General features: G+C 36.4%; 3 protein-coding genes across 7 annotated transcripts; 2 read left to right on the top strand and 1 right to left on the bottom strand.

The window, feature by feature from the left end:
• Positions 1-275: 275 nt before the first annotated feature.
• On the top strand, positions 276-5,234 carry LOC136780195 (cilia- and flagella-associated protein 251-like). Its single transcript, XM_066738391.1, has 19 exons — positions 276-416; positions 1,196-1,299; positions 1,387-1,541; positions 1,596-1,711; positions 1,771-1,882; positions 1,958-2,075; positions 2,129-2,406; positions 2,466-2,574; positions 2,640-2,851; positions 2,924-3,075; positions 3,133-3,335; positions 3,397-3,526; positions 3,761-3,850; positions 3,903-4,031; positions 4,104-4,195; positions 4,260-4,491; positions 4,560-4,827; positions 4,889-4,992; positions 5,101-5,234. The coding sequence occupies exons 1-19, from the start codon at positions 369-371 to the stop codon at positions 5,155-5,157; spliced, it is 2,709 nt and encodes a 902-aa protein (XP_066594488.1). The 5' UTR covers positions 276-368; the 3' UTR covers positions 5,158-5,234.
• A 1,554-nt stretch (positions 5,235-6,788) lies between these two features.
• On the bottom strand, positions 6,789-13,179 carry LOC136780192 (uncharacterized). The gene is made up of 2 exons (XM_066738387.1): positions 12,278-13,179; positions 6,789-11,886 (listed from the first exon to the last, which is right to left on the bottom strand). Exon 2 carries the CDS (start codon positions 11,856-11,858, stop codon positions 6,789-6,791), a length of 5,070 nt encoding a protein of 1,689 aa, XP_066594484.1. The 5' UTR covers positions 11,859-11,886; positions 12,278-13,179.
• On the top strand, positions 12,798-18,345 carry LOC136780198 (CCR4-NOT transcription complex subunit 3-like). Of its 5 annotated transcripts, none has more exons than XM_066738398.1 (10): positions 12,798-12,814; positions 13,526-13,922; positions 14,498-14,730; positions 14,799-14,954; positions 15,042-15,221; positions 15,377-15,655; positions 15,749-16,004; positions 16,136-16,791; positions 16,879-17,088; positions 17,170-18,345. In XM_066738398.1, the coding sequence occupies exons 2-10, from the start codon at positions 13,898-13,900 to the stop codon at positions 17,266-17,268; spliced, it is 2,094 nt and encodes a 697-aa protein (XP_066594495.1). In that variant the 5' UTR covers positions 12,798-12,814; positions 13,526-13,897; the 3' UTR covers positions 17,269-18,345. The 5 variants fall into 5 exon arrangements, with proteins under 5 accessions (XP_066594495.1, XP_066594496.1, XP_066594498.1 ...); XM_066738399.1 differs by lacking the exon at positions 12,798-12,814 and adding an exon at positions 13,429-13,448; XM_066738401.1 differs by lacking the exon at positions 12,798-12,814 and having other exon boundaries at positions 13,442-13,922; positions 16,136-16,453; positions 16,523-16,791.
• The last annotated feature ends 110 nt before the right edge of the window (positions 18,346-18,455 follow it).

The following is an 18,455-nucleotide window of genomic DNA, read 5'->3' on the forward strand; positions in this document are numbered from 1 at the left end:
ACATCTAGTAAGAGTAACTTCAGGATTATGCCTGTATTATAATCGTTTTCGTGATTGAGAGAATTTCTATTAAAATGAGTTCTTCGGCTTCATCGACTTCTAATGATAGTTCCACCTGCGAATTTGAGAAAGATAACTGGAAAGAGTCAAGAAAAATTGAACCTAAAGCTTGTCCTTTTGTAAGAATTTATAATCTATGTTATTTGTGTATGCGTTTGTACGCGCGCGCGTGTGTGGCAAAATCTGCTCATTACTTCAATTGATAATAGGTTTTGAAATGGTCTTTTGGATTTAACCCTCAAGTACTTCTGCTGAATCTTACAAGAAATAACCAAATAGTCGTTGCATTTGTCTGTTCACATACTGTAATGCTATATAATTATAGTAAAAATGAAATGCTACCACTCCAAGGCCATGTAAGTTAATCCAAATAGTGTATTAAGGTAGTATGTCCGGTAGATTCAGACTGTACTAGTCAGACATTTTAAATTTGAAATAAACAAAATTCTGCTTTATAATTTAATTTATAATGATGAAATATCAAATAATAGGTGGAATACAATATAGAGGAAAAGTTTGTACTTTTATATTTGCATCTAATGCCATTTTATTAACTATCATCTTTTACTTATATTTTTAATTTGGTTTTTCTCTTAAGAAATCTATATTTCTCTTTTGATTTTAATCTTCAATATGTCATATTGATTGTGAAAACATGCCCTACAAATTCACCAAATCGATTTTTGAAAATAATGATTAGTATGCATGGATATCTATTATTAATAAAAAGATGCTTAATGATTTGAGAAAGTATGATATTATTACTGTTTCTGTAGACAAATTGAAGATTGAGTTTGATGAATTTGTAGGGTATGTTTTCACAATCAATATGACATATCGAAGATTAAAATCAAAAGAGAATTAAAGATTTCTTAAAAGAAAAATCAAGTTAAAAATGTAAGTAAAAGATGATAGTTAATAAAATGTAATTAAATGCAAATACAAAAGTGCAAACTATTTTTCTACATTGTGTTCCATCTATTAATTGATATTTCATCATTATTAATAAAATTACAAAGTAGGATTTTGTTTATTTTAAATTTTAAATATGTCTAACTAGTACGGTCTGAATCTATCTCGGACGTACTATCTTAATTTTAATTTTAAGCAATAAGTTAATTTTGTTTATTGGTAGCAAAATGCAGTTCGGACTTTATCAGCAACTAATGATGGGAAATGGATGCTCACAGCTGATTTTGAAGATGATTGCGTCATTGTAATATGGGATACTGAAAATAGGTATGGTCTTGATGAAATGAACTTTGTTTTATATTTTTAAAAGTCACGTTTTTTATTTCTCTAATTAATTTTGTAAATTATTTTTAGGGTACCAGTTTGTTCCATATTTAATCCCCATGGAAAAAATGAGGTGACAGCTGCAAAAATCAGTCCTGATGGGAAATATGTTGTTAGCGTTGGCAATGAAAAATATCAAAATGTTAATTTCTGGCTGTGGACGTACGGGAGAGACAAACCAGATGGTTATTAATTTAGTCATTATCTTTATCATTTGAATAACGTAAAGCAATTTGTAGCTACGATCGAGTTGAATAAAAATCCGCGAACAAGAATCAAAAAAATTGATTTCAATGGAGAGTCTGCCGACGAATTTGTATTAACAACCGAGAGTAGTGTCATATTTTTTTCATGGGTTTGTTCATCTATTGTTTTTGCCTTAAGGAGCATAACTTAAAAGTTCATTTTGTTTAGAATGATGGAGTATTACTACATTATTATCCATTTATAAAAACATCATTTGGAACTTTTAATAGCTCTTGTTATATTGCCAAAACCACAAAAGCTGTGACTGCAACAGATAGTGGTATGCTATTGATTATTAAAGTTAAATAATTAGGTGTAAATTTATTTATTCCTTAAATATTTATATTCTTTTAAGGACACGTTCTAGTTTGGGATTATAATAATACTGATATAGAAAAGAATCCTGAAAGGAAATTGATCAAAACAATCTTACTCCAGAAATGCAGTATAACTATTATTACAAATTATGAGAGGTAATAGAATAAATGTTTTTTTGGGTTAAAGTAATTCTGTTTTTAATTTACAGTGTTATAGTCACAGGAAATACTCGTGGTGTAATAACGTTTTATGACAAAGATTTAAAGCTACTCTGCTGGTGTGAACATTCCAAATTAGGCTCAATTATCACAATTAGCTTTGATATAGATAATGTTGGTGTCAATTGCTTTGATAAAAATGTCAAGGGGAACACCAAACCTGCTCTTAAAGTTTATGTAAATAGTAAAAACTTCGAAAACTGCGATTTCTTTCCTGCCGATGCAACCTCCCAGAGCAATGCCTTTATCATGAAAAATTTTATAATCAGTTAGTGAAAAAAGGTAGTATTACAAGAATGGAGTATCTTATTTTTTTATTTTTTAAAGGTACTTCTGATGGCCTGATGGCTTATATGGATATGAAAAAACTAAAATACCACTTTATTTGGAGCAATAAAAGTTCTCCCATTAAAAGCTTAGATGCTCACCCAGAAAAGTAAATTAATTATTGCTTATAATTTTTAATGCAACATATATTAATTTTGTTTAATAATTTTCCAGTGATTTCATGGTCACAGGGAACAACGACGGATTTCTTTCATTGTTCAATTTGAAGAAACACGAATTGATATTGTCCAAATCAACTCCAGCCTTCAAAGATTATAAACAAGTCCTAGAAGATCATCCTCTAAATAAACGTCTGAATTTCGTTACTTCTCCGGAGAGCCACGAGAGCTTGAAAGCTGTCACTGCTTTGAAATTTTCACCTTCTGGTTAATTAATTTAACGATTAATAATGTAAAACCTTATTCTAGCATGAGGTAATTGTTTAATTAACTGTTTAGGAGAGATTTTGGCTTGTGGTATGGAAAATGGAGTACTTTGGATACTCTATCCAATAACTTTGGAGCCTTTAGATAAATTTCCTTATAAACACTCCAGAGTTTCTATTTTATTCATTGACTTTGATAAGAAATCAAAGTATATGGCATATGCAGTAAGAACTTTATTTTTATTATTTTTATAGTGTTTTTGATTCTTTGTTAATTTTTAGGATGATGAGATGACTGTAGCAGTTTTTAAAAGAAATTGTAGCGATGACGAGTGCATGTGGAGTTTCCTTGGTAAAATACACTCTCATGGGAAACCAATTAAAGGAATTTTATTTGGGGATCCAATTTCTGAGGCCAATGAAACCTGTAGATTATTTTCTGTAGGAGAAGATAAGGATTTGATTGAATATGACTTAAGAAACAGGTTCGATTAAATGAATGAAAGAGTTGATTAAAAATGCAGTGGTTTACGAAAATAATTTCAGTGGCCCTTATCCTGATCCTGGACTAAAAATTCAACAAACGGAAAAAATTGAACACGATTGCGTTCCACTTTGCTTCGGGTGGTATCCTCAATTTGGAGTGGAAACTTTTCTAATTCACTCAAATTCTCAAGTATTTTTTTATTAATATTGTAAGGTGCGGATACACTGCACGTGAATTTACGCGCTGCGTGCACATTTTTCCGCGTCAAGAGATTTTTGGCGCGTCGTTTGAAGCGGAGCACTGCGGTTTCCTCCACATGCAGTGCATCCACTCCACGGCTCTACATGCCGCACGTGTATCTCACGTACCGTGACTCGTACGTTTAATATTGCATTCTGAATTATTTATAATACTTTCTTTTAGTATAAATTTAAGCTTGTCAACGACATTGTCAAAATGACTCGTGGTACGTTTTTGGGACCAACTTTTGGCTTTCCAGTTCAGCATTTTCAGGTGACAATATAAACCAGGGATCAGCAAGATTGTTGAAACTAATTTTTTGCAGATTTTGCCACATGAGAATCCAGCAAAAGCTTATATGATCTTTGCCACTAAAAAAGAAATAGGATTACAACTATTGCCCCTGGATGGAAACCCTTTTAAAATTTTGGGAATAATCGGTCATCCAAGAGAGGTTTGAGTTATGTTTTAAAGTGAAAAATTATTTGTTTAAGATGTGTAATATCATTTTAAACTTGGAATAAAGATCACAAGAATTGCCATAGCAGCCAATAAGAAGGAATTGCTTACTCTTGGATACAATGATCAATCTGTTTTAATGTGGAAAATAAATTTCAGGTAAATAAATCACATAAATATATTAATTAGACGTTAATAATATAATTATATTCTTTCATTGCAGATCGGTAGATGTGTCTGCTCATTTGGGTGGAAAAAATCTACAGCCTTATTACAGTTTAATCGAGGGTGGTAAGGAAGGCTGGCTGATGAAAGAGATAAGAGATTTCTTCTATTTCGGACAAATTCTAGAAAGAGAGCATAATATGACCATTAGAAATATTTGCGATAAGGTCTCAATAAAACAAATACCAAATTTAATGAGAGCCATCGGAGTTTACCTTAGTAATCAAGAAGTACTGAAATGAAAAAATAAATAATAAAAAACTGATCAGCTGATAATTATTCAATACATTTTTTGTAGTTTGAAAATATCGTTAATGAAGTGTCTTACAAGAATTATGCACGAACTGGACAGCTAGTGGAGGAAATAAATTTTCAAAGCTTTGTGAAATTGTATATCAATCATCGACCCGTCTTTGGATTTTCCTTTCAAGAATTAAAAAAAGCATTTCTAAATTTATCTTCCTCAGCATCTGCTAGACCAGACGATCTAATATTAACTAGGGACCAATTCTTAAATGTTGTACTTGGGAAAGGACTAGAAGGACCAGAGGATGATAAAACCTATGGTTTGTTAATTTAAAATTATCAATAATTATTGTTTAAAATAAAGAATTAAATTTTTATAAGGTGAGCCATTAAGTATGGAGGAAGCACATAAATTCTTAAAGTTGCTGATTTTGGGGAAAAATGAAGATTCAGAGGATAATATAAATTTCGACTTTTTACCAGCGGTAGCTAATTTTACTAATATTAATTAATTTGAGGGATAAAGAAATGAGTATGCGAAAATTATCTTGTAGGCTTCTCGAAAGTAATGTATTATTGTTTTTATGATACAGAGGATATCTTACAAAGATTTCATCGTGGATTTCTTAGGAATTGAAATGTCGGAGTAGACGAGGGCTGGTAGCAAAAGTTTGCAACATTCGTTTGTACGAATAATAAAAATATAAATCCAAACAAGGAGTAATAAATAATCAAATAGTTAAAATGAAATACGAAATTTTTACATCATTTGCAAAACAAAATCAGAAAATATTAATTAATTTTAACAACGAATTGGTGCTTATATGCTGAAAATTCTGTGATTAATGTTTGAAAATAAACAAAAATCTCATTATTGATTATACCGTTTCTTTTCTCTGTTATATGACTAAACAATTATTGAAATAAATTGTGTAATATCAATGATTACAAAGTCTAGAGTATAATTTTAATGTCCAGTATTTATAATTTGATTTATAAAGAATTAAAAAAGAAAACAAAAAAAATATAAGCTAATATTTTAATTTAAATATTATATTTTAACATAGGCCTTGAGTAATGAAAATGTATAATCATGAGAATTATGTCTACTATGTTTAAATTACTATTTAAACTGTGCAATTATTGCAAAATTTCATTCAAAATTTGTGATATGCATAAACAATGCCCTTCAAATATTTTATTCTCCTTTTATATCAAAGTCCAGAAACATCCTTTAAATAATTTTTGTATCAGCCATTAAGAGAGTCCATATAATACATGAGAAACTCTTGTTTGGAAAACATTTAGTGGTGTGATTATGGAATTTAATGGAAATAAAAAAGAGGGAGGGTCAATTTTGGAAAATGCCTAAAAAAAATTGGCTATGCATTGCAGATATGGACACTGCCAGCAGTGCCAATAGCTTACATGTGGGTAAAAACTCAGCCCTCTCCTTCCTTGCCAGTCTCGAAGGAGTCTAAAGCTAACTAATTTATCTAACTTCCTACAATTTTTACACTCCTCTCTCCCTACCTTTCTCACATACACACACAATACATACATACTCTTTTGTTTCATTTAAAAGAAGTACAAACAAATGTACAGAAAAAACCTTCTATCATTGTTACAAACTTCAGAGCATATTTACAAATATATACAGAGACAAGTAATGTCACATTAAGAAAAATATTAACATGGAACTTATATGTTGTTACCAAAAAAAAGGAAAGAAGGTAATGCTAAAAGATGCCTAGAAGTAATTATACTGAACTTGGCAATAAACAAAGGACCTAAACAATCTTGAAGCACAAAATCATTTTTTTTAAACAAAACCAACTCATGTCAAAGAATTAACTTTCCTAGATATAATAGTGTACAACAAAATTATCTTGTTTTCTTGTGAAGTAAGTTCCTCATCTGTATAAATTAATAATTAAGTTATAAAAGCAAATTAAGTTGATTATAACAATATAAGTCTTATGCTTCAAGATTGTAATGAAAAAAGTATAGTGTCCATTTTCACTTCACTTTATAATTATCGGCTCACCACTGATAGTTTTCAAACATTTAAATGTAGGAGCCATGAGTATCAAATTAGTCATTTCAGATAATCCAGTGAATCTTCTTGAATAAAATTTGAGCTCCTTAAAAAGGAGGCAAAGGTAAACATAAAAAATCCTTGTTTAAATAACGCCGAGCTCTTATCTGGGTATGGTTTTTGAGAGGTACACTGGTAATGTTGAATTCAAAAATCATTGAGGAGATTGAAGGAGATAAACAATCAATCCAAAAAGTCCTCGTTTTGGACAATACCAAGTCTCTTTCTGCAGTCCGGACAGTACCACTTGCCCTTGGGAGGTACCATAATACCAACACACTCGAAATGAAACCATTCGATCTTGCAGTCGTTGCCATCACAAGCGATCATCTCGGAGACCTCGTCGTAGGGGCACTGACAGTAACAGTAAAGATTATCGCTCCTCTGTAAAGGAACATTTGCTTCCTGCACAGGTGTTTCGTTTTCCGAATCACCGCTGGTGTCACTGCTGGACTCCGCCGGACCTTCCGAATCAGTAGCAGAAACCACTGCAGCTGGTACCGGTGGTTTTTCCAACTCCGGTCGGTAAGGCGGAGGTTTAAGAGGTAACCTCAGGCTGGGAACCGACGCCTGCGCCGGTGCGGTTACATTCAACGGCGGAAAGGAAGGCTCTGCCTTCCTCCACTTGAAAACTGGTGGCTTTTCCGATTCGTCCTCGCTAGAATCCCCATAAAATTTCTTGGGAACTCTCTTCCTCTTTGACGACCGTTTATTCTCAGTCTCGGAACCACTTCCCATGCCTTGAGGTGTCGCCAACGCCGCCTCCTGCACATCGTTTACTAACTTCGGGGTTGATGACCTGCTGCACTGCATGGTCATGACGGTTGGAGAGGCCGAGAAACCGAGATTCTTCTGGTAAAAGGATTTAGGAATGTTTAGTTTGATGGATTCAACGGGCGCTCTCTTTTTGTCCATTTTCCTACGTTTCTTCGTCTTAACTTTTTTCCTTGGTACGGATTGCTCTACCTCCAAGGTCACCGGGGATGGGGCTATCGACTCCACGTCTATTCCATTGTTCAAGGAAATCGAAGATTCGGTGGAAGCAGGAGCAACAGCTGCCAGTAACAACAACTGGTTTCTCTTCTCAGCTAGAAGTTTATTAGCCAATTGTTGAGGATGCTCGTCATAGAAATCTTCGTCAGTGTCAGTTTCATCAGTTTCTAGGTCAGATTCTCGTAAAACAGTGGGGGGGCAGACATTGACCTCCTCGCTCGTCACAGGAACCACTCCATTCTCCACTGTTATACTTTCCTTTTTCTCCTCTATTTCAACTTTTTCCTCTTTTTCCTTTTTCTTCTCTTTTCTTAACTTTTTCGGGGAACTTTCGGATGAGCTATCCGAGTCCGAGCTACTAGAGGAACTTGATGAACTACCTGAAGAAGAGCTGCTACAACTGCAATTGGTCCCGCAGGAGCAGCTGCTGGAGTCACTGTCGCTCGACGAACTGGATGACGAACTGTTGCTTCGTTTTTTCTTCTTTGGTGTCTTCAGCTTCTTCTTCACTTCAGTTTCCTGTTGAGGACTCAATGGAGTTTTTATTCCATCTACTAATTCCGCTCCGGTATCCTGTTCCTTCGTACCCTCTTCCACCTCCAATTTCTTCTCCTTATCATATACTACGCAATAATCGTGATCTGCCAAAATCACATTCTTCAAGATCTCAAGGTCATTGTCAGTTTTCCTCTCAGCTACTACTTCCTGGTTGCTCTGGTTCGTGAAGGATTTGAAGTTATCCCAGACACCATCAACGCTTTGGGCGTAGGACTTGAAGTTTTCCCAAATTCCATCGATAATTCTAGCTTCTTCCTGATTCTTCTCCTCCTCTTCCTCTTCTCTTTCTACTTCTACACGTGGCGATTCTGCTTTTCCTGGGGTCCCAAGATCGACTTTTGGAGTTTCTTCTAATATCTTCTCTTCGATCTGCTCCTTCCCTTCCTCACTCTTTTCTTCAGATTTGTTTTCTTTATTCTCTTTCTTCTCTTCCTTCTCGTTATCCGAATCTGTATCGCTCTCAGAGGACAAGTTTAATGGTGGCAAATCGTAAACGTCCACAACTTTCTTGGGCTGTTCTTTAGTTTCTTTAGATTCAAGGTCAACGTTATCAATGACAACCTTCTCATTGCCAGGATCTTCGTCAACGATCAGAGGTGCGTTCGTTGTTTCTACTGTCGCAAGCTCGATTACTTGCGACTCCTTGTGGGTCAATTCGTGTCTGGCAAGGATCCTCTTGGAGATGAACTTTTCAGGACACTCTGGACATGAATGGGGAAGGTCCCCTGTGTGCAGCCTTTTGTGAACTTTCAGAGCCACTGCTCTAGTGAAACTGGATCCGCACTCCTCGCAGACAAAGGCAGTTGGTGGTATGCAGAAATGATAGATGTGTGGCCATTTTTTCTGCAAACACTTCTTGCAGAGGACACTTTCGGTCCCATGTTTCCAAAATAGGTGTTTTGTAATATCCGGTTTGTTCCTGTAGGCAATACCACACCTGTAACAAAGATGATGTAGCTTGTGCTTCCAAACATGATTAGAGAGCCTCTGCTGATTTCCAGTAGACTCTAAACAAACGTCACAGGCATGGTGCCTTTTTCTAAGATGGACCATTAGCCGAAAGGCTGAAGGAAGTCCATCAGCTGGACACAAACAGCATCTGTACTTTATGTTGATATTGGGTAAATAAACTCCTGGACAAAGATGGCACAGCAGCTCGCTATAACTGTAAAATGTAGACTTGCACATTATGCAGATTAATATGGTCTTCTGATGCATTTTCCGATTGTGAAGGTAAAGCTCTTTGTGTACTGCCGAATGGAACCTGCAGTGGAAACATTCGTAGGATCTTGATTCGGGAACATTATATGTGCCTTTAGTACTTGTATAGGAGTCCAGGTTAAAAAAGCGATTCTGCAGTTCCTGGAGGGATTTCTTAACTCTGATGGCAAACTGTTCAACTTGGATTATTATAGCTGGATGCTGGGGCTGAAATCTATGTTCAGCCAGCATGTGCAGGCTTAACTGGTTTCCATTTACTGCTATGTGCCGTGCATGGTTGCAGTAAACACATATTGGACTGGCAACTTCTATACAGCGTTTTAAAAGATCTTCAATTTCAGTACTGTCCAAGGTCCCCTCTACATTTAGATCTAAACTGGGAACATCCTCTCCAGCTAGAACAATTCCATCAGATTCTGTTTTTTCTTTAATTTCCTTCTTACTTTCCACAGGTTCAACAATGCTGAGATTTTTGGCTTCACCATCTATGACAATTTCACCTTGAACTTCTTCATCCCCAGCTTTAACCTTATTGGCTTCTGCTTCCAAAACCTCTGCAGCATCTTCTTCTACAATACTGTCAACTACTGCTAGCTTTAGGCTATCTGAATCACTTCCATCTTCATGATTACTGGTAGAATTATCCACTCTATCCATACTCTCAGTTTTCTCTTCTCCATTGTTGTTTTCCTCTGATTCTTTAGTTTCCTCTTCATCCTTTTTTATGTCAGCATTTGCTATTGTATACTGGGAGTTCTTATTTGTGCAAATCTTTATTACCAAACTTCTATCCGAAGAAGGAACAGCATTGAAGAATACTGAGCTTTGAGATTCCGGCTCAGTTTGCTTATCTTCCCCACTCTTCTCAGGTTCCTCTGCAAGCTCAAGATCAGTTTGGGGTTCATGCTGGGGACTGAAGAGAGACCTATTGATAGGACTATTCATAGGACTGGTGGGTACTTCAGATTCAGTTTTTTGCCTGGTATCATTAGCAGTGTTATTCTTCTCCTTTCTCCGTACAGCCTCTTCCATTTCAAATTCTTGCAGATCAGACCTAGCATCGCTGACTGGTGCATCATCCTCTTCTAGCTCCTCCTCTGTATTTTCTGAAACTTCCAGAAAGTTTTCGCACGAAAATTGCTCTTTATCCCTTTTATCTTTAGAGCAAAGAGATACCTCCATGATAGTCTGTGTTACACTGTCATATGGAGAGCTTTCATCATTTACCTGTAGATCCTGTATAGGAATAGACATCTCCACTTTATTCTTATCCTCAGTCTCATCTACTTCATCACCTCCAGAATCATCTATATACCTAGACACCTCCATGATGGTCTCAGACACAGTGTCCATGCTAGAATTTTGTAATGGACTGTCATCTAAACTATCCTCATTCACTAATATGTCCGTAGGTATCACCTCATCAACTGGAAGAATTTGTTTATCAGATTTTTTTAACCTTTGATGAGAATTAAATAAACTGTCATCAACACTTTTTGCCCTGTTGTTCCTAATTAACTTTTTCAAGGTTTTGCTAGATTTTTCTGGACTGGATAATGAGCCTGACTCTACTGGAATACTTAAACTGAAATCTTTGACTTGTTCATCTGACAAGCTACAAGTGCTAGCATGGGAACCTGTTTGCCTGCATAAAGTACACATAGATGTGGTACTGTTTTGAGTTTGTAATGGAGAACAGAAATGATTGTAAAAATTATCTGTCTCTGAGAAGACTTTTTCACAGGTGCAGCACACTAGATAACAGGATCCTTTAAATGTATTGTAAAAATCTTCCACAGAGGAAAATTCCATTTCAGGAACACTGTGTTTTTTGGCCAAATGATAAGATAGCCTCTCTGCCTGACCAAACATGCCCAGGCAGAAGAGGCATATGTGACGTTTATGAATGTCTCTCATATGTAAGAACAGATTCCAGTTTTCAAAATAGGTGCCACAAGCAGCACAAAGATACACTTTTCGAGTAATTTTAAAATTACTGGCTAAAGTAGAGGAATCTGATGTGCTAGGTGATCCCTGTATAGGAGTCATGGCAGAATTGCACATACACTGTGGCTTCTTTGTCAAACCAAAATTTGTTGTTTGACACTTGGTGCATTTGGATCTAGGTGCAGGTTGCAGCCCCAAGTATTGAGCGTATTCTGTTATTTTTCCCCTTTTACCACCAATCCTTTTATCCTTACTATTCTTTGGCAAAGCATTAGAATTTGTTAATTGTTCCTCATCTTTTGACTGGGCCAATAAACGTTTTTTAAATCCCTTATACACAATTTTAGCTCCAATGCTACTAATCTCTTTGGCTGATGCAGAATTAAAAAAAGTACTCTGAAAGTCCTCTTCTATATGATCTCCAAATAATTCAGTTGGGCACTTTAAAGGGCTGCTTAATGTAGAACCTTTGAGCTGCTGGTCCTCAAAAATATTCCACATTTCCAAGACACTTTCGCCATCCTCATCTTCCATAATAACTTAACCACTTTTTTAATAATACCTAGAAACAAAGTAAATAAATATAAATTTAACACATGTATGTGGGTATTGCATATCCTTCAGAGAAATCTTTTGCACTTAAGACATAAGTATAAGAAAACTGATTAAATCAGTACAAATAACAAAAAGAAGCACGATTCAATAAAAACTCTTATTCTAATGAGTTAAAGGTAATGAGCTGTTAGATTCAAGAAAAGATTTCATTAGTGCAATTGAGTCTCTGGAAGATACCAATATAGAAATTCAGGAATAGTTTAAAAGGATTAGAAAACAAAGAAATTCAAGGTTACAAAGAGTGAATTGCAAGATATACACTGAAGAACCGGGTAAGTTTGTAGGAAAAGCAGAAAGATGGGTCGAAAGAAAGATTAGGTTTTTGGGTGCTCGGTTACCTGTCTATGATTAATAAGAGTCCTGGATGACAAAGAAAATCCGAGTCTCAGTAAGACTCGTGGTGAATGGCCAGAAGAGCCGCGGAGTGTCGCAGCTTATTCGATCCGAAAAGGTTAGTAAAATGGCGTCATCTCAGAGAGCGGGCCCAGTGATGCCACCCTTTGCCATTTGATGGTTAAGAAAACCCGTGGAAATTCGGGAACTCGTAGTTAATTGCCAGGAGAGGAGTCGCCGAGCGCCAAGGTTTATCCCGCCCAGAAAGGTTAATGCTGTGACGTCATTCCAGCGATGTCTTTCTTTCTCATTTGCAGGTTAGGTCTCGGATGAGTACCTATAGGTTAGAAGAAATCTCGTGAAAATCCAAATTAGCCCCCGGGAAGTCGGCGTCGATGGATAGGAGACGAGACGAGCAACCGCGAGCGCCGCGAGGTATCGCGGTTTATACCCGATTATACCGCCCAGGAAAGGTTAGTAAAAATAAAATGGCGTCAGTTATCACGATTCCAGTCCAGTGATGCCACCTTTGTCATTTTCAGGTTGTGTTTGCTCCGTATTTTACAAAAGTTTTTAACTTATTACAACGATCTATGGAACTTCAAATAACTGTAGACAACAAAATATCATCAAGTTTTGTTTCCTATCATTGTGTTTTATCATTATAGTTATTTCATGGATGCATCAGATTTCCAAACCATCACCCCTCCCAATTAAGATTTTCTCTGTATTTTACGGCTCCTATTCTTTCCAGGTTTCAGAAAAAGTTGAATTATTCTTAGTTTTTTTCTGAACGCTCGTCTGCTTTCTTTTAATTCAAAAAAAGTATCTCCGTCTTCCATTCCCGTTTTAACGTTCATCCCACGCACGTATGACAGGAGATGCGTGCTAAAGCTGGCTATTTAACCTTTCTTTGTCTACATTTTTATTTTTTAAAATTTCATGTTGTTCGTGTTGAACATCCTGCGCAGTGCGCAATCTTTAATAAAACTGTATAGTTAATGTGTGACACATTCTATATACTTGTAATGAGAAGTTGTATGAATAGTCAACACACGAACAAATTTATAACTTTTGTAATTTACAAAAATTGACAATTGCTGAACGCTACTTGTAAAACATAACTTCGTGTGGGTTTAGGAACCCTGGTAAGGATGTATGTGCGCGCTGATAAATGTGTGTGAAATGCGCCAATGCATAATATATTATCTCACATCTCTCGAAAATTTCATATATATCATTTGTTGATGCAGCAGGGAAAATAATCGTGGCTGTTCGTGAAGGAAAAGCTCAAAAATTTGGGCGAAGCTGAGATATAGGGTTGCACTGAGTTTTACAGAAACCAGCCGACTCTCTCTCCCTCTATTTCTCTATCTATCTTTATTTGTGTGGCGAGCCAACAAGCAACTCAAGCAAGCAGCCAGTAAAAGTTGGCCTCCCGAGATATCCGCTCGGCAGGACAGTCGGTCGTTGTCATTTGAAAACGGAAGCCATCTTGTGGCAGAGACCCCCATATTATACAGGGAATAATAGCGCAGCTACATATCACCCCGTGAAATTCCAGCTAAACTTTCACATCACGTGTAGACTATGCATGAATCATTATTTCACATGTTTACATAGCCATGGCTGCGACGAGAAAGTTGCAAGGTGAGGAGATAAAGCTTTCCAGCATGTTTACATTTAGACAATTTTGTTGTGGCCCTGCACTGCTGAGCTCAGCCCTTGCTAATCCCTTCACTGTTAGCCCCCCAATCTGGTGATGGATTCATCTTACCCAGAGCAACCTGATCATTTTGCCATTTTATGTTATACTTTTGCACAAGGACTTTGGTGCTTGACAGTTGCCAGGGAAAGTCGGTTGAGTGGGAATGAAGGTTTCATTACTGTTTCATGTATTTCTCTGGCATATCTACTTTTATTGTCACTTAAACCTTTGCTCTTTACCTATGATATATTTCTCTTATGTCAGCATAACCTTCAATTTAGATTATTGCTCAATATTCACATTATTTTATGCCTTCTGAATAGTTGGAATAACGGTAACCTTTCCTAGCTGCCTTTGACATTTGTTATACTCATTCATTATCTTGCTATCTATAGAATGATTGATTAAAAGTATTGCTATGATTGTTTTTATTTATTTAGCTTATTGTTAATATAGCAATCTACCTATTTATTTTACAAAGCAATAAATTGATATGTAAATATATTCTAATTTACAGGTGAAATAGATCGGTGCCTTAAAAAAGTAACAGAAGGTGTGGAGACTTTTGAGGATATTTGGCAGAAGGTTCATAATGCAACAAACAGTAATCAGAAAGAGAAATATGAGGCAGACCTTAAGAAGGAGATTAAAAAGCTTCAAAGGTTACGTGATCAAATCAAAAGCTGGATTGCCTCTGGGGAGATTAAGGATAAGAGTACGCTTCTTGACTACAGGAAGCTAATTGAGACGGTAACAAAGATTGGAATTATCATTATATTATGATAACAAATATGAATTTAATAGTGAATTATCTCTAGCAAATGGAGAGGTTTAAAGTAGTTGAGAGAGAGACAAAAACTAAGGCTTATTCTAAGGAGGGCTTAGGAGCAGCTCAAAAGCTTGACCCAGCACAGAAAGAAAGGGAGGAAGTCAGTAACTGGTTAGCAAACTCCATAGATGCCCTTAATATTCAGGTATATTAAGCAGTATAAATAGGTGTTTAATATTATCAAAATATATATTGTTTGCTCATAATACATTTATCATTGATTTTGGTGCAGCTGGATACATTTGAGTCAGAAATAGAATCATTACTTGCTGGTAAGAAAAAAAGACTCGATAAAGACAAACAGGATAGAATGGACGAGCTCAAAGCAAAACTCGATAAACATCGTTATCATATCCGTAAATTGGAGACACTATTACGCATGTTGGATAATATGTCTGTTGAGGTTAACACGGTGAGTATTTTATAGGGACCTGAGTGCCAGTTGTTTATTGTTTAAGAAGATTTCATTTTATTATTAATTTCATGTGTCGTCGCGACATTTGTCATGTTTGGGTAGAAGTAGCAGTGATTTCTTATGATCATTATTAATGATTTTTTAACTTTTAGATCAAGAGGATAAAGGACGATGTTGAATATTATATTGAGTCCTCTCAAGATCCAGATTTTGAAGAAAATGAGTACATTTACGATGATATCATCGGTTTGGATGAGGTTGAGTTGTCAGGAGTTGGTATTCCTTCATCAGCTACCACAGATAGTAATAACAGTAATGAAACAGGCGGTACACCAACGTCCACTAATTCAGGGACGTCGCCCTCACCACCGTTGCTCTACCATTTAAGTGATAGTTCTACCGATAATGACAAGAAACCCAAGGTAATTGATGTACGTCACAAAAACAACTTGCAGATTAATAAAATTTATTTAAAGGTATATGTGTGTGTGTAAATTGAATTATGATTAAATAAAATATTTCAGCCTGTGAAACCGACCGCTGTAAGGCCACTGATGAATTCACAAGTGAGCATTCCAACCACAGGAAGCACTGCCACTATAAAATCAAACATGCTATCTAGCAGCACACCCAGTAAGACCATTCCCATGACATCTAGCCACAGCTCACCCAGTTCCACCAGTAATCATGTAGCAACCACGAATGCTGGTAATTTTGCTACAGTGGCTGCATCACACAGTAATTCGCAAACCATCCATTCTACCTCTGGCAAAACTACCAGTGAGGAAACACTTCAATTTCATTTCAAATGTTACCGTACATTTTTTCTAATCTTAACGAAAATCTTATAGAGAAACTGCTGTTTTCAAATTTTCAATGGTAGGAGAGGATGTAATGTTGAATATTTTTAGGCCACACGAGTGAGAATGGTTTGATGTCATCCTCGTCGAGTACAAATGCGACATCAAACGTGATACAGTCGCTACCTTCTCAGACTCAGCAACAGCAACAACAGCAGCAGGTGCAGCAACAGACACAGCCAGCGCACAATAGCCAAACGGGGTTGCAGCAAAGTACCCACATTCTACAAAGTCAAAACCACAATAGCAGCGAGACGGAAATAATAACTCCGGTGCCACCAGCTACGTCACCGCCATCCTCAGTAAGCAGCAGGTCATCGCCCTTACCAGCAGCAAATTCTTGTTCTCCAGCACCATCTACTGCCAACGGTCTCATCCCTAAGCTTCCCGATGGCATGTCTCTTAAATCCATTGCCCAACAAGTCATTGTCCGAGCAGGTCTGGAGATCCCGCCTTCCGAGCCCAACAGGAACATTTTCGACGCTGCCAAGGCCAACCTTAACAATACTACCGCAACATCGGAAGCTCATATTCCTCCGCTTCTTGGTGTAGCACCCCTTGGTCCTGTTCCTCTTCAAAAGGAGCACCAACTGCAGTTTCAAATGATGGAGTCCGCTTATTATCATATGCCTCATCCATCGGACTCCGAAAGACTTCGGTCTTACTTGCCCAGGAATCTTTGTCCTACACCGCCTTATTATCAGCAGGTACGAGTTTTTTATGATATTCTTCCAATCCCTTAAGATTATATGCTACATTATACTGATTCACTTTTTCACTTGTTATATTCCTAGGTTCAACTTCCTCATTCGGATACGGTGGAGTTCTTCCAACGTTTATCAACAGAGACTCTGTTCTTTATATTTTATTATATGGAGGGGTCAAAGGGACAATACTTGGCTGCTAAGGCACTTAAGAAACAGAGCTGGAGGTTTCACACCAAGTATATGATGTGGTTCCAGAGGCACGAGGAGCCAAAAGTGATTAATGAAGAATTCGAACAAGTAAGTACTTGGTTTCAATTTGATATTTTTGTTTCCTTTTATCATAAGATTTTTCAAATCGTACTTTCTACGATTTATCAGGGAACGTATATTTACTTCGACTACGAGAAATGGGGACAGAGGAAAAAGGAAGGTTTTACCTTTGAGTATAAGTACTTAGAGGACAGAGACTTGAACTAAGGGATACGAAGCACAAGCGAACGAAGAAGGAAAAAATATGTAGCAGCAAACCTGAAGTCTCTGGATATGCACTATTTCTGTATCGGTATTATCAAGCAAACAAAGAAAAAAAATGAAACAAAGCCCAGAAAGGACAAATGCAAAAAGATAGATTTTATTTTGTACTATTCTATATATTTTCGCAAATATAATTTTATTTATTGGTGAAACGTATCTCTCAGCCGAAATAAACAGAAGACAAGCGAAACACAGCTAAACGGAAAAACATAATACAGGTGATACAAAGGATTGTGCATATTAAAAGTGGACAATGAAGGTACTTCATTACATTTCGAAGCTGTAGCCATGAAAATGCAATTTTTTCCTCAGAAGAAAGTCAAAGTCTCGAAGAAAACTTGTAAGGAAATGGATGGAAAAAACGTAATTACAAAAAGCATCAGTGATGGACCAAGCACAGATTCGATTGCTGCAGTCATCAAATTAAATGACTTGTAATTGATAAAGGAATCATTTCATCGAATGGAATGGATTGTCGATCAATGATAAAGTTTACAAAAGATCAGAAGTCAATAGAACGATTTGTTTATTATAAAAGAATATTTCGATCATCTAATAAAACGATTCGTGTTTGGTCAAGGGTTCGTTTCATCGAATGGAATGGATAAAACTGGAAAGAAACATAGTTTTGGTTCGAAGAGAAATCCTAAGGGATGAATCTAGTTTGTTTTGGTATATCGTCGATTTAATGAAGGAATCGCAAGACAAAAGTATGAAGAGACTGTGCGCGGTTGTCCGGAGTGCGCGATAAGACGGTGTGTGATAACAAGAGGAAGAAGTTATACTCGCTGGCGACTGACTCTGTAATACCAGTACAAACATGTGTGCAGCCCATCTACTCTTTGCGGTATGGTGGAGGGCGCTCATGCTATGGTATGTCTTAATGTTAGATTATAAGTAGCCTTTTTGTATAAAGTATATTGAGGTATAAAACCCTTAAAGTGAATTACTGTACAGAATGTGTAGAAATAGTGAATAATAATATTATGGAATATATTTTATTTCTCATTTTGAATGAAACCTGAGCTGTTTCAAATTTTTACGCATTGTTCTGTCTCATAATCATACACAACCACTTACACAAATGCATCTTTACACACCTGTAATTCATAGAACATTCCATCCAGCTT

Source organism: Prorops nasuta, unplaced genomic scaffold (genome assembly GCF_024137725.1).
Source record: "Prorops nasuta isolate Cenicafe-Biocafe unplaced genomic scaffold, Cenicafe_Pnas_1.2 PNAS00018, whole genome shotgun sequence".
NCBI classification, from domain to species: Eukaryota; Metazoa; Arthropoda; class Insecta; order Hymenoptera; family Bethylidae; genus Prorops; species Prorops nasuta.